General features: G+C 40.7%; 1 gene segment (V, D, J or C); it reads right to left on the bottom strand.

Moving 5' to 3' along the window:
• LOC142366817 (T-cell receptor beta-1 chain C region-like) overlaps window positions 1–16272 on the bottom strand; it is a 39657-nt gene extending 23385 nt beyond the window's left edge. The window contains 2 exon segments of the C gene segment in view: window positions 15803–16084; window positions 16200–16272. Of these exon segments, the coding sequence occupies window positions 15803–16084; window positions 16200–16257 (340 nt within the window).
• Between the last annotated feature and the right edge of the window lie 700 nt (window positions 16273–16972).

Raw genomic sequence — 16972 nt, 5'->3', positions numbered from 1 at the left:
ATCCTGATGCAGCATTAACCTTAAACAGAAATGTCTGAATTATTTTGAGGTTGTTACCTGAAAGCAGCATGGTGATAAAAGCAATGCAAAGAAGAAAGATTAGCATTTTCTGTTCTCCAGATGTTTGGTTATGTTGAAGAATTTAGTTTATTTCCCTTAATGCATCAGCAGTTATACTGATTATTTCCAGCTTCTTTCTGAGTCAACCCTCCAACAGCATCACCAAACATACATGAAATCATCAGATGGGTGGTGTCACAGCTGTTCCTCCTCTTAGTTTTTATATTAGCATGAAGGTCTGATGCTGCCACCTAATGGATATAAGTTACATATGTGGAGGCATCTGAGTTGTAATACACACATGGAAAATGCACATGAGGTTTTTGTATTGAGCAGCAGTGATATGTTACACTGTGGTAACTAGCAGCACAGAAGTAAACTGCACTGCTGTTCAGGCTGAGTCCTTCAATTGTTAATGTGCAGGTTTCTCCTTTATTTGCACCTCCTTTAATCTGCACATTCATTCCTTTCTCTACATTTCCAGCACCATAGCGAAAGTATCCAAGGAGCTGCAGGTGTGTGTTGGATTGCTTGTACCAGAGGATTTGGTTGTAGCTATCAACTTGGTGTGAGCAGTTCATTTCGACTGTTTGCTTCTCTTCTTTGTACAGATCAGGTGGAGTCTGGCTGACTGTCACTGAGAGAGGAACCTGTGGAAAAGCACAAAGAAAAAAACACACAACATTATACGATGAAGGAGTTCTTAGAAACTAAGAATAGGATCAATTTGCATTTTAACAAACACAATTGAAGTAGATTTGGTTCATTACCTGAGACCCACATAAGATGAAAGGTTATGCAGAAGCCTGTGATGATCATGTGGTGTTTCATGGCTGAATCTAAGGACATCCTTGTTACTGCTGCCTTGTTTGCAGTTCAGCTGATTATTCAGCTTTCATGTCAGGGCTCTTATCCATCAGGAAATGTGTTTTCAGGTGGGCGGGGCCTTCGAGCATTGTTCTCCTTTCAAAGTAACACAATACACTACAGACATACTGCCACCTTACTGTATGAATATTACTGAAATAACAAAGAGCTGAACTGAAGCCCAAACCCTGGTGTTTGTCCAGTCTGAAACTCGCATATTTCCATCAACTTCCTGGATCACCTGTTTGGATTAAACTAACACACTGATGTGCTGCAAACTAAAAACAGCTGAATGAGGACATAATGTAAATGTTGGTCATCATTCCTAAACCTCACAGGCTGCAATGCTCTGAAAACTTTGGCTACTTGATCATTAAAGCAGATATCTGATAATAACAGGGTTTCTTTTTCAGTCTGAAATGAACTTATATTGAACAGACTGAACCACAGTAATTCCTTTATTATGTGCCAAGATAAAATCAGTGATGATTTCCTCTTCAAACTACAATCTTTCTATCCTAAACTTTCATGATATCGAAAAGAAAAACAACAACTAAAAGCTCTTGTATTTGAGCTTTCTTTAGGGCTTTAGTGGTCTTGTTTGTTCTAAATGGGGATATCTAATGTCAAGCCAACCAGACAGGCAACAGGAAAAGGAGAAAATGAATCATTTTGATTCTTCTCATGTAAAGGTTTTTCAGAGGTCCTTTGATAAATATGTTTTTAGCATGTTTAGCTTGTATACTTGAAATCTCAAAGATAGGACTGCACAAAACATGTGAGTCATAGAGTAGAAATAATCAACAACCAGAAGCAGCAACTACTGACTATCAATGGTTGAGCTTGCTGCAGTTTATAAAGAGAGGTGGGGGTTAAAGTCACTCCTCTACAGTAAGAACCTCCCATTTTAATCTCTGAGTATAATCAGAGGAGACCAACACTGGTTAGAATGCAGGTGCAAGGAGCTGAGAGCTATAAGAGAGATGAGAACAGAGAAATGTGGGATCAGGAGGTTTTTGTATTGAGCAGCAGTGATATGTTACACTGTGGTAACTAGCAGCACAGTAGTAAACTGCACTGTAATTCACTCCTGCATCTGGGATGTGCAGAGATCCATTCTTTGCTGCGTCTCCACCCAAATCTCCAGCGAGACTGAAACCATCTTTATATTTGTCTTCCATTGTGACAGCTTTGTAGTTCAAATATCCAATGAGTTTCATTGCTGTGTCTCCAGGTGACTGCTGGTACCAGAGCATCACTCTGTAGTCAGTTTTATTGTGGCTGCAGAAAATCTGCATTTTGTCACCAGGATTTCTGATGAGATCAGAGGGAGACTGACGGACCTCAAGACCCAGACTAACAGCTGGAAACAGAAAGACAATAGAACATTTTAGATAATGATAAATGGTAAATGTCATGAATTTAGTGATTTCAGACAAATGATTACCAGACAAGCAGCAGAGAAAGAGCAAACGGATCATGTTAACTGTCCCAACATAAAGGTTACTCAAAAGTCAAAAAGGTAAATCAAACAATGTGTCACAGAGTTTAATCTGATCAACACAGTGAGTGACCCAAATCCAACTGATGCTTTACTGATCTGACTAAAAACAAGGGAAGTCAACTCAGTGGCAGCTGCTGACATCACACCAAGAGTTGGGAGGAGCTTGTTCAAGTTCTAATTTAAACCCACTGATTCAGAAAATAAGTTAACCAGAGTTTTTGTATGAGGGAGTGTTGGTTTGCAGGTGATGTGCATAGCAAGCTGCACAGTAGTACCCTGCAGTGTGTTCAGCCTTCAGGTCCACGATGAACAGAGAGCCGCTCTTTGCCGTCTCCCCACTCAGATCTCCAGTTATATTAAAATGTTTTTCAAAAGACTTCTCAACCTCTGTGGTGCTGTGGTACACATGACCAATGCGCTGCAGAGCTTGGTCTACAGGGCATTTCTGGAACCAGGACATTAGTCTGTAGTCAGTCTTTTCATGGCTGCAGACCAGTTGGATTTTTTTCTCCAGGATTTCTTAAAGCAGCTGGAGGTGTTTGGTCGACTTCAACTTCCAGATGAACACCTAGAAATAGAAAAAAAATAATTCCTGTAAATCTGCTGAAGGTATTGAAAAAGTGAGATTTTTTATCAGTAACAAAGATTACCTATGAGACAAAGTAAAAGTGAAAGAGTCCGCCTGATAAAGGTGTGTCTTAGTGGACACACAAACAAGACTGGCTTTAACTTGTCGCTGCGCACTTATTCTTACAAACGCCCCGCCCCCTTTTTTATTATTCCTGGAGTATTCCTGGAGCTCCAGCACCATCTACTGGAAAGACATAAAAGTGAAACAGATTCCTAAGTGCATCCTGATGAACTGGCAACCGGTCTTTGTTCAGCTGCTCTCACTCATTTTCGTCTCTTCCCTGTGAAGAAATACACACCGCTGTTGTGAGGCTGCAGCTTTTTCACAGTCACAGCCCCGGTCTCAATGCTGTCTTTGATGGCTGAATATTTGTCTTCAGATTCCCCACTGAAAGCTGTGCACAGAATGAGGGTTCTGGTCCTGGACGCTGCCTGTGCCAGTACATCTGGCTGTGACCTTTACCTCTGGTGTGGCTGCACTTCGTATCCACTGAGTGGGAAACATAACTCCAGCTGATTTCAGGGTTCTGACTCACATCCTGACTGTGACCCGTGAGAGGAAAACAAAGAACTTCAATTACTTTTGCTCTGTTCCAAAAAGTTGCTTTGGGGATTGCATGCAAACATTTTAAATGTAAAAATCTAACAATTATGATTAAAAATGATCATTTGAACAGATAATTGTGACAAATAAGAAATAAATATACATAAACATAAAATAACAAATGTAAACTATGAAGCCTACACATCCCTTTTATCATGTGAACCTGAGCCGAGCTATAAAGATAGAACTACAAATCGAAATATATGAGGTATTATAGAGTTTTAATATTCAACAATATTTGCAGCCTCTACTGACTATCAATGGTTGAGCTTGCTGCAGTTTCTAAAGAGAGGCGGGGGTTAAAGTTACTCCTCTACATTAAGAACCTCCCATTTTAATCTCTGAGTATAATCAGAGGAGACCAACACTGGTTAGAATGCAGGTGCAAGGAGCTGAGAGCTATAAGAGAGATGAGAACAGAGAAATGTGGGATCAGGAGGTTTTTGTATTGAGCAGCAGTGATATGTTACACTGTGGTAACTAGCAGCACAGAAGTAAACTGCACTGCTGTTCATGCTGAGTCCTTCAATTGTTAATGTGCAGGTTTCTCCTTTATTTGCACCTCCTTTAATCTGCACGTTCACTCCTTTCTCTACATTTTCAGAGCCTAAATAGAAGTATCCAAGGAGCTGCAGGTGTGTGTTGGATTGCTTGTACCAGAGGATTTGGTTGTAGCTATCAACTTGGTGTGAGCAGTTCATTTCGACTGTTTGCTTCTCTTCTTTGTACAGATCAGGTGGAGTCTGGCTGACTCTGTCACTGAGTGAGGAACCTGTTGAAAAATGATCAGCAAAAAGCATTATCAGCACTGATGAAACCAGAAAAGTGAAAGAGAGATTTATTTCTTTTCTAAAATCCTGATGCAGCATTAACCTTAAACAGAAATGTCTGAATTATTTTGAGGTCGTTACCTGAAAGCAGCATGGTGATAAAAGCAATGCAAAGAAGAAAGATGAGCATTTTCAGTTCTCCTGATGTTTGGTTATGTTGAAGAATTTAGTTTATTTCCCTAAATGCATCAGCAGTTATACTGATTATTTCCAGCTTCTTTCTGAGTCAACCCTCCAACAGCATCACCAAACATACATGAAATCATCAGATGGGTGGTGTCACAGCTGTTCCTCCTCTCAGTTTGTAGATTAGCATGAAGATCTGATGCTGCCACCTAATGGATGGAAATTGTACTGATGTTTGGGCCTCTCAGATGTAATCCACACATGGGAAATGCTCATGACATTTTGTATTGAGTGATATCAGTAACAGTGATATGTTCCACTGTGGCAACGAGCAGCACAGAAGTAAACTGCACTGCTGTCTTTCAATAGTTAATGTAAACTGCATTTTTCCATAATCTTCCTGATCATCTACAACCCTTAAGCAACTGAATGATTTAAGGCTTCAGATATTTGCATTACTTCTGGTATGTGGTCGTCTGAGCAGATAACTGATAAATAACAGCTTTACTTTAACTTTTCAGTCCAAAATTCATTCATGCTGACCAGACTGAACTACTATAATTTCATGTTTTTATGCCTACAGACAAACACAATTCAGTTATATTAACTAATTCAAAACAATGGTGCACAGTCGTGATTTTATATTATTACAATATCTAAATTTTGTTGACGTGAAACTGCAAAGATACCCACAAATGTTCATTATAAGATGATCGAATAATAATTGTCTGGATATCTTTAATCCTTTTGATAAATTAATGTAAGTATTTTGGGAAGGAAAAAAAACCAATGCATTTAAACTTTGTGTTTTGTTTTTCCCATCTTTGGCCTCCTCACAACACTGCCAAGAATTGGGGGAGAAAAAAAATCATGAAGTGGGATTCTGTGGCATGGTAGGGGGGTCAAATTGGTGTCAAAATAGCAACATAACAATAACAACATAACATTGTCAGATTCCAGGGTTCCATGGTGCGCTGCAGGTGTTCAGATCTTTATCTGGATGCTGAGTTTTTGTATTGATTCAGGGGAAGTTGTTGCACTGTGCTGACTGGCAGCACAGAAATACACTGCACTGTCATTTACTGAAACATTTGAAATAGTCAGGTTTGAAAATGCTCTGCCATCTCCATCAAAGCTGATCTTTCCTTTTACGTCGTCCTCTGGATAGGGGAACTTCAGATTCAGATATCCCAGGAACCTCAGAGCTCTGTTTTTGTCTTGTTTGTACCAAAGGATGCGCTCAAAGCCAGACACATCGTGCGAACAGTGGATCTCACTGTCCACAGATTCATCAGCTTTCTTAATCATGAAAGGAGGTGTTTGGAGGACATTGTAGGCTTTAGAAGCACCTGTTAAGGAAAAAAAAGAACAGATGGGATTTTTTCTTATTTATAGAGCAAGAAATTAGAAACTCTTTGAGGTCTTTTCATGGTGTAGCTACTCACCATTATTCACAGGCAGGTGAAGTAAGTGCAATATGAAGACCAGGAAGAACATGTTTATGGTATTTAGAGGTGCTTTCTCTTTCTCTCCCTCTCTTTCTGAGATATGACCTTTTAGTTTACACTTTATAGGCAGAGGACGGGATTTTGTCAAAAGTGTAAGTGTTGGGCGTGAACATGTGTTTGTTTTCTCACTTTATTTGACCAGATTTGTCTCCCCCTGCTGGTGTTTGCGCCATGTTCAGGGACAATATACCCACCCACAAGTTGTCATTTGGGGTTTTGTCATCATTTAAGTATGTGTCATTCAAAATGGAGATAAAACAATCTTCCATACTTTATATCACCATTTATAAACCACCACAGAATTGTTTTATTGATGATTTTACTGAACTACTTTCAATTGTGTGCACTGCTTTTGACTGTTTAGTCATAACAGGGGACTTGAATGTGCATGTGGATGTGAAACTGCAGTAACAACTCTCGTGTCCTGTTTGCTACAGTAAACAGATTAACAAACCCTCCAGTTTCACTGCCTTTAGAACTCATTTCTACATCCAAGTGTAATGAGTTTGCAATATACTTTAATGACAAAGTTCAAGGCATTAAAAATGCCATAATTTCCACAACACAAATAACTACTCTGCAGCCAACTAGACACCTAGAGCTGACACATTTCACACCTGTTACTGACAAAACAGTCGAAGAGATCATCTGCTGTCTGAGTTCATCAACGTGCTGCCTTGATGAGTTGCCCACTAGATTCCTAAAGTCTGTGCTGAGCAGTTTGTTACCACAACTCGTTCATCTAGTCAACATCTCACTCCAGACTGGAACATTTCCAAAAGCCTTAAAAACCGCTGTCATTAAGCCTCTTCTAAAGAAGAGCAATCTTGATGCCACAGTAGATACATTCTGTCACTGCATCGAACAGATCAGTGTGTGGATGCAAAACAATTTTCTCCAGCTAAACTCAGACAAAACTGAAATCATTGTCTGTGGCCCACATAAACAAAGAGAAAGTGTTATCAGTTACCTTGAGACTCTCTCTCTAAAACCTAACTATCAAGTTAGAAATCTCGGGGTCATATTGGACTCAGACCTGAAATTTAACAGCCATATTAAATCAGTAACATCAGCAGCTTTTTACCATCTAAAAAACATTGCCAGAATCAAAGAAATAGTGTCTAAACCAGACTTAGAGAGACTGATCCATGCGTTTGTCTCCAGCAGGTTAGACTACTGTAACGGCCTGCTCACTGGGCTCTCTAAACGGGCTGTAAGACAGCTGCAGTACATCCAGAACGCTGCTGCTCGAGTCCTGACTAGAACCAGGAAATACGACCATATTAGTCCAGTGCTCAGGTCTCTGCACTGGCTTCCTGTTGCTCAGAGAATAGACTTTAAAACAGCTCTGCTTGTGTACAAGTCTCTTCATGGTCAAGCGCCAAAGTACATCTCTGACATGTTAGAGCCATATGAACCAACTCGGGCTCTGAGAACCTCAGGGAGGGGTCTCCTGCTGGGGCCCAGAGTCAGGACTAAACAAGGTGAGGCTGCGTTTCAGTTTGATGCTCCTAAAATCTGGAACAGTCTTCCAGAAGATGTGAGACAGGCCTCAACTCTGACAATGTTTAAATCCAGGCTGAAAACAGTTCTATTTAGCTGTGCATATGACACCTGAAAGTATTTTATCTGCACTCTTCACTTTTAAAATAATTAATTAATGATTATTTTCTATGTTTTTCTTTTCTTATTCTTGTCTTTTATTGCCTTCTTGTGATTTTATATAGCTGTAAGGCGCTTTGAATTACCTTGTGTACGAATTGTGCTCTATAAATAAAATTGCCTTGCCTTGCCTTGCCTTAATAATAATGAGCGTTTATCAGTTGAATGTTCCTTGTTTCGGTGTGTTAGTAATACCATGACTTTTGGATTTCATGTTCATTCATTTCTTTTTCTCTCTTTCCCTCCACATTTGCTCCTGTTTTTGTGCTCTTCTGCTTGATCAGTGTGTGTCCTGAGTTCTGTTTGTGGATGTACTTTGATAACCTTCCCTGCCGTGTCTTTGCTTTCTTTGTCTTTCTCTCAGATAAATCCGATCCCTAGTTTAGTCTACGTCTGAGTCCGACACATTCCTTAACAGGACCTTGCTCGATTAGAGAAAAGGTGGGTGTTCATATCTCCACATTTAAATTTCTGATCGGGTTAGATGAAAGACCAATATCAGCTGGAGAGGGTGATACAGGTGCACGGAGCTGGGAGCTGAACAGAAGAAGATGAAAGAATTCTGTTGTTGAGAGGTTTTTGTACCGAGAAGCAGTGACACGTAGCACTGTGGTGACTAGCTGCACAGAAGTAAACTGCACTGCTGCTCGCAGTCAGCTCCTCAGTTGTTAATGTGCAGCTTTGGCCTTTAGTTGCACCCCCGTTTATCTCCACTTTCACTCCCGTCTCTGGATATCCATCATTTACATTCATGTATCCCAGGAGCTGCATCCGACTCTGCTTTGATTGTTTGTACCAGAGGATACGTGTGTAGTCCTGAATATTGTGTAAACAGCTGATATTGGCCTTTTCTCCAGGTGTGCAGTACATCTCAGCTGGAGTCTGGTGGACTTGATCGCTGAGAGAAGAACCTGTTGAAAAGAAATATTAAAAAAAAAAAAATGAAAGTACATGGAAACACTTTAAGATAGAGACAGACAGGATTGCAAATGAAAAGAGAGACCTGTTACATATTGTGGGGGATAACTGATGTGATCCTTTGATTGAAATGAACAATTCTCTGCAGCCCAATTTCCAGCTAAAGAACCATAAACACAGCTTCTGGAAGAGCAAATAAAACTACATTACCTGAAACTAGCATGAGGTTAAAAGTTATGCAGAAGAAAAGGATCATGATGTTGAGTTTACTGAAGAATTTTAGCATCAGAACGTGTGATGCCCTGTGTCTATAACAGCATAAACTGCGATGCTGATCTATCTCTGAATCTGAAGAAAGCTCAGACAAACAGAACCCTTTTTTGGGTGGGTTGAGTAAATGTGCCTCCGCCCCTTCCGAACATTAACACCAATCAACCAGCACCACACTGCTCCTTCTGTGGTTAGCTGTGGCTGTTGATCTGAGTGTGGTAGCTTTGTTGTCTTAGAGACAAAGAGGAGGGGGGACGATGAATGTTTAAGGCTTTAAAGTCCTTCGGAGGCAGAATTTACAGAGAAGAACTTAAACTCTAGAAGATGATGGGTTTTTGCTTGAGCTCATTTAGTCAAAGAGTACTTCTGTCTCAGGGATGGAAATTTAAATGCTAGAAGAAAATACAAATAAAACAGTGAGAATGATGCATTGTGGTACGTTTGTTTGCTTGGCAGTGAATAAACTGAGCTGATGATGTCACATGCAGCCTTGGCAGGTAACAGAGGTGAACTCTCTCTGCAGACAGCATGGCTGGAAACTCATCGCTCACAGTTCCATATCTGGGGTAAAGATATAATAAAATGTCCAGGATCTACCTTCTGTTGTTAAAAAGCTCTGCAATGCCTCCACCTTCACCCTAACCTCTCTGCCTGTAATCTCTTTCTGCTCAGATAGTCTGGCAATTATTTGGGCTTTGTTAAGGTCAATCATGCATTTCTATTTTTTATTCTTTTATGTTATGTTGTTGTTGTTGTTGTTGTTGTTGTTTTTATGTTTTTGTTGAGTGTTGTACTTTGTGAGTGAAGTTGTACCAGAGTCAAATTCCTTGTTTGTTTAGTCAAACCTGGCCAATAAAGCTGATTCTGATTCTGATTCTGATCAGCGTCTTCCACATGTGAACAACTTTCCCAGTGGCACAGTAACTCATCACAATAATCTTTCTGCAACACTTTTTAAACCAGCACTGAAGAAAAAAAATGTCAGTGTTTTCATAGAAAAGAGCTCATGAAAACATTCAATAAGATAAGAGGAAAAATATGACCAGAGCAATAAGTTCTATTTCTATTTCAGTTCTATTTGTAACACACTGTGCATTTAATGAACCTGTCTATTTACATCATCAGTTCCACAAAGTTCAAATATTGTGTATTCAAACTATTTTACAGCATTTCAGTGAAAAATTAAACCTCAGCTGTTTCATTTAAGCAAGAATTTTATTAATTATGTTGAAATTAGACACAACTTAACATAATAAAACTCGTGTTAAAATATCTTCTCTTTATAAGACAAAGGAGCAGCATTGGTTAGAATGATTGTTGCAGGTGTGGGGGGGCTGTGAGCTGCAGTGATGCCATTGTTTGAAGAGGAGGTTTTTGCACTGAGGATCAGTCCCATGTGATGGAGAAGAGAATGATCACATGTTGAGCTTTGCGTTTCCATGACTGTATCTGGTATGGTTATGTCCTCTTCTCTGTCTGAGGAAAGGCTTTGATGTGGAAAACAAACACAACACACAAGCTTAGCCTGTCATTCACCAGTACACACCAGTGAGTGTGTGAGGACATACTGCCATCTAACAAAATAAAATAAGTTGCATTCCTGCAGCTGTTTACAGTCTTTTATTTCCTATGCTGCATTTAACTCCTCCGTGCATATGGAAGCAGTACCAGATGCCACCTTACAGGGATTATCTCTGATATCATTACATCAGTAACATGTATGCTTCTAACAGGACACACTTGCTTTTGTTTGCAAGTTAAAGTCACATCAGTTGATGCATTAACTTGAGGAAGACGTAGTTATTTTTCCAATCTTAGTCCTCTTGTTCAAAAACACACAGATTTTGAATCAATACAAAGTTCCTGTGATATAGTTGGAACTCTCTTTGTCACCATCCTGCTAGATTCTGCTGCAGCAGATATTAAATCCAGAAGAAAGTGGAATTAGAAAAGGTGTGTGGTAGAAAGAGCTAACACAGCTGCGGCAGCTATGATACAGAGATAAAAGAATAGCGCTGAGGAGGTTTCTGTATGAGGAGCAGGCATATGAAGCACTGTGGTAGCGAGCAGCACAGAAGTAAACTGCACTGCTGCTCAGATTCAGTCCTTCAATGGTTAAAGTGCAGTTCTGGCCTGTTCTTGCGCCTCCTTCCATCTTCACCTTCAGTCCAGCTTCAGGATAACTGCTGTCTGTGTACATGTATCCCAGGAGTTGCAGCTGTCTGTTTTCTGATCTCTTATACCAGAGGATTTGATCGTAGCTCTGAATACTGTGAGAGCAGCTGATTCTGGCTGCTTCTCCTGGATTTGCCAGAATATGAAATGGAGTCTGGTGGACTTGATCACTGAGAGAGGATCCTGAGGAAAAAAAACAAAAGGGAATGTATTTCAATGGGAATGAAGTCATTCATGTAATAAGATCAAATGGAGGGAAAAAAGAAGCAAAATGACTATAGTTTTGAAATTTTTGTCATAAAAATTCTGATGTTATTACCTGAAACCAGAGCAGTCGTGAAAGCAAATAGTAATAGTACGGCATTCATGCTGTTGTGGTTGTTGTTTGGTTTGGTGATAGATTTCCTGTTGCTATGAGAAATATTCTCAGTGTCCCAGCAGCTGAACTGATCTCTCCTTTGAGGAAAGCCTCCTGTCAGCAAAATGAAGGTGTGCTCTGTGAGTGGGCGGGGTCACAGCAGCTACAGAACTCATCATCATATTCATCATGGAAGCCTCTGCTGCACCTCATCAAAGAACAGAATACAGGTGCAAGGAGCTGGGAGCCGTAGGAGATGCAGAACAATGATGAGGAGGTTTGGTCCTGAGGAGCAGGGATATGAAGCACTGTGGTACCCAGCAGCACAGAAGGAAACTGCACTGCTGCTCAGACTGAGGCCTTTAACTGTTAAAGCGCACGTCTGCTCTCTGTTTGCACTTCCATCCAGCGTCACATTCAGTCCGCTCTCTGGAACTCCGCTGTCTCCTGTCATGCATCCCAGAAGCTGCATCTGATTGTTCTTTGACTGTTTGTACCAGCGGATACGATTAGAGCTTTCAATTCTGTGTGAACAGCTGAATTCTGCTGCTTCTCCTGGATTTTTGAAGGTGTGAGTTGGAGCCTGGGTAATTTGGTCACTTAGAGATGAACCTGTGGAAAAGACAAGAAAAACAGGCCACAATATATTAATGATGAGTCTTCATAAGTGAGAGAGCCAGGTTTAACTCTGGATTCAACTGGAACTGTTCTGTGAACGTTTTTCTTGGAAAAGTGTGGTTGTAGAAGTCTAAAAAGCCTTTTCTTTACTTTACCTTAAACCAGGATGAGATGCAAGGACATGAAGCAGACAATGAGGACCATCATTCTGTGTTCACCTCAGTTTGTTCCTACTTCTGTATCAATGAGTGCTTCTGCAGAAAACCACAGTGGGTGGTGTTACTGCGCCCCCTCCTCTCCTGTCAGCTAAAACAAGGGTCCTGATTGTTGGTGAGACCGTTCTGTGTGATGTGTGGCAGCACCACACACCTCTGAGTCAGAGTCAGGGCTCAAAGACATGCTGTCAGCTCATCAGAAGGAGGAGTGACTTGCAATATTAATGGTAACACATAAAGAAGAGTGGATTTAATCTGACAGGATCAAACACGAAACAGCAAATCTCTATAAACTTGAGCTCACTGGTGTAATAAAGAGGGTAAATTCCCACCTGGTTAAACATGAAGTGTTTCTTCTGCATGTGTATCCTCAGTAATACAGAGGTTTGCTGTGAGGTTGGTTTTTGTGGAGCTGTACAGCTGTGCTCTCTGAGAAACTTTCTTGTGATGTGACATTAAATTCATGACTAATGCCAGCAGCAGGAAGCTGACTGTCCCTCCGCGGTGAGCTTTCTGTTGAGTCCTGCAGACTTTTATTCAAACATGCACTAAGGTCTTAACGTGTGTCATAACGTTTGACACGCAGGTATCCAGAACCCATATTTCTACTGAATAAATAATCAGATATTTAATCAATTTTCTGAGAGAATGAAAATAAGATAATAATATGTAAAAGTCATGTTAGTGAAAACTTTTGAAAATAAATGCTGATCATAAAATGAACCAAATCAAGAACTTACACAGAGTACATTTCAGTCAGGCAGAGAGAAGACCATCATATCTACTGTTTGTGATTCCTTCACTCCCAATTAAACTCATTTCTGCAAAAGCAAAACATCAGTTTAAACAGCTCTATGTATCCACATGTTTGTAAAGCCAACACAATTATTCATGATGAACTTAAATCCTTTTTCATTTTGTGTCGCATAAAAAGAAATGCAACACTACAGGATGTGTTGGGGAACACTGCCCCCTACTGGATGAAATGAGCTCTCTGATCAGTCATTCAGTGGTGGTTTACTTGTTGCTCATGTTGTTATCAGCAGGGGAATGATTGTTACTGTCTGCAGCAGAGGAGGTTTCTGTTGTAGCTGGAGGCTTCATGCAGCACTGTGCATCGCTGGCAGCACAGAAATATACTGCGCTGTCCACAGACTGTCTCAGCTTTGGAATAACAAGAGATGACAGACTGCGGCCATCACCGGTCACATTATAGGAGGTTTTGAATGAATCTTCAACAGCTAGAGAAGAATAGCGAGCATAACCAATCAGAGCCATATCAGTTTCCCCAGGAGACTGTTTGTACCACTGCATCATATTAAAATTGGTGTTTGAATGGCTGCAGTTTATCTGGATCTCTTCTCCATGTCCTCTGATCACAGCAGTGGGAGTCTGTTGAACACTGTTTGGTGAGAGTTCTACAGGATGAAAAAGAGAGCAAACAGGTTTAGAGCAGAGAATAACTTTTACTGAGGATGATTTGATTTAATGTTACCTGTTAAACAGAACGGCAGAGCTGCTAAATGTACGAGGAGCCTGATCATGATCCCAGAGCAGAGAAAAACAAAAGGATACTGAGAAGTTCAAACTGAACAGAGCTGAAGGGATGGAAAGGAGGAGGAGGGATCAACACACGGGCGTCACATGTGATCAGTGGATCTGTACAGCATCCTGCTGTGTGGGTTAACACAGGAAGAGGAGGCTTTAATGATGAGATCTTTATTTATGTGCTGCCATTAACTGTGCTTAGATGCAGGTGTCCTCTTCTTCTGTGTGTTTATGTGCTGAATTCAATTTACTGGATGATCTCTTTCACATTAAAACATTTAGAATGCTCTTTTCAGGAAATGTGTTTGACATAAAGAACGTGTTTATTTGACTCTTTAAACGTGATGTTGTGCATGCTTTCTGCCCTCCTATGCATTCATTGATAAGAACAGAAAACTAAACATTTTGGAAGAGAATTTTCTCCATTTCATCATTGGGGTGTTTAAAATAAAGATGAATACAGGAACTCAGCGAGTACCTGGTCACTGTTGATACCGGCTCCTCTGAAAGTTACTGCCACTAATATCATGTATTTGGAGACCACCTGAACAGACTGACCCCTCCAGCAGCAACCAGGAGGTCCGATGGGACCCATAACTCCAACATGGAGCCGAAGCATCAGACAAACTGTTTCAGAAGCTTTACAGCTTTTTGTTGAAAAGATTAATAGTTTTTGAAAAGTGTAGTTTTACACCATCAGGAACACAGAGCAGAAAAATGTTATTTGGATCTGTTCAGCAGACATATCACTGTTCCACTGAGGAGTCATAAACAGCCACTTGTCTCTCATATGTTTTTAATTGCTGTCACAAAGCATGAAGCAGCTGCGAAAAGAACATTGGATTTGGTGCTTGGATGTTCATACTATTGTCATTTCCAGTATGCAGTACAGAAAACGTCAATCAATACGAGGTCAATCAGAAATGAGAGTGATGAAAAGAAGTAGAAATAATGACATATTTGATCTATAGAATTCAATGAGAGACTGAGCTCTGTGTTAAAAAGACATGGTGTTTGAAATAGATCAAAATATATATGTGGAAAATATCCTGGACATGTCGTGTGCTCCCCCTTCAGGAACTGAAGACGTGATGTCTTTGGTTCACTGTGACACCAACAGCTGGGTTTTTGTGCAGCTCTTTGAGTCACCTGCATCACTGTGTTGGCTCACAGCACAGAAATACACTCCGCTGTCCTGAGGCTGCAGCTTCTTTACTGTCAGAGATCCAGTCTGAGCATCCTTCTTCTCTGCTGGAAATTTGTCCTCACTGAAGCCGCTTTCATATTTATGTGGAGGAGATGTAGTGGTGAAAACTATCTGTCTCATTCCCTCCCCTGGCAGCTGTTGGTACCAGTACATCTGGAAGTAAGTAGCATCCTTAGTGTGGCTGCAGTTCATCGTGGCAGACTGACCCTCGTTCTTCCACAGCAGAAGAGTCTGGGTCACATCACTCCCGTCAGTTAGACCTGCAGGAGTCAAAGTCACATTGTGTTACAGAAGCTCCAACAACTCTTCTGTATGCAGTTTAAAAAGAACAAGATGAAAATATGATTATGAATTAAAAGAGAAGAGAACTTCTTCTCCTTTCAGTCCTCAGCATCATCATGTGCATAAAGTACCTGCAATACAGAGCAGAGCTGCAGAGAGTTTGATCAGAGCAGCTGGGATCATTATTGTGTTGGGAGAAGACTGAACTTGGAGACCACAGTCACTGTCAGTGTGTGTGATGGCAGCTCTGACATCACAGCACAGATATGAAGACTTGCATATGGGAGTGTCACATGACTGTGAGACATTGTGAGCTTGTACTTGAGCTCCCCCTACAGGAGAGCAGATAAATACAGATGGGAACAGTGTGCAGAGGTTTTTGTTCAGTGTTCATGTGTTTGGATCACTGTGTTGACTCACAGCACAGAAATACCAGCCTTTATCTTCTGGCTGCAGATTCTTTACTGTGAATGTTCCTCTCTCAGCTTCAGTCTTGGTGGCTGAGAATTTGTCTTTGCTGAATTCTACAAAGTTGTGATCTATTTTAACTGTAGTTGTGAACACGATAAGTTTCATAGTTTCTGTACCAGTACATCTGGAAATAGCCTCCACCCTTTGTGTGGTTACAGTGTATTGTTGCATTTTCACCCTGCTGCTCCCACAGTATGGGAGTCTGGTAGACATCACTTCCATCAACATGACCTGTGAGTACAACAGTGAGAGTTTCCAGAGGTGAACATCTTAATAGTTGACAGTTCCAGAAATATTTTCCTCTTCTAACTGCTGAATACAATCTGCTGATGTCACTGTACTTTACCTTGTATCCAGAGTACAAGCACCAACAAGCTGAGGAGACCCTGTCTGATAGAGGTCATGTTCTAAAGACGAGAGTCTCAGTTATCTTTCAGTGCAGTCACACAGATATGAAGAGATGCAGGATGGTGTGTCACTGCAGCAGTGACGTCTAATTGTGTCATCTGAGCAGGAGGCTATATTTCTCATCTGTGATGGGTTGAGCTGTTGAATTGTGAGGGATGAGGATGAACATGAAACATCAGTCAGCTCCTTAAAAGATTTGGCTAAGTGATTATTTCTGAGCACATTTTTTGGCATGTATCAAGGCTCCGTACTCGGACCTATTTTATTTGATTTTTTTGCAACATTGTAATTCAGACCACATCCCTGCACCAAGTTAGCCACTTACATGGCTTCTGGTATCCCTGATATGCATATGATATCCAACTGTCACACTCAATCTTGACCCATAACAACACGATTACAGCACAAACCTCAGCTTGTCTCTCTGACATCACCACATTGATGAAGGAACTCCACCTTCAACTAAGACTCTCTGACACTGATCTGTTGGTCATAGGCCAGATAATCATTTGTCCAGTGGAACATCTGATAAAAAACTCCAATTCAACTATTTTCCAACAAACATGGTGAGAAACCCTTAAAAAACTAGGCTGTGCTTGATTTAGTGGTACGGCCCATGGTCATCTCTCACCTCGACTGTTGCAGTTCTACTCCAGCAGGCGTCTCAGCATGCACAGGGAAACACCTACAAATGGTACAGAACCTGGTGAA

Source organism: Odontesthes bonariensis, chromosome 17, assembly GCF_027942865.1.
Source record: "Odontesthes bonariensis isolate fOdoBon6 chromosome 17, fOdoBon6.hap1, whole genome shotgun sequence".
Taxonomy (NCBI): domain Eukaryota; kingdom Metazoa; phylum Chordata; class Actinopteri; order Atheriniformes; family Atherinopsidae; genus Odontesthes; species Odontesthes bonariensis.
The sequence above is the reverse complement of the archived record's forward strand: the minus strand, read 5'-3'. Positions and strand labels throughout refer to the sequence as shown.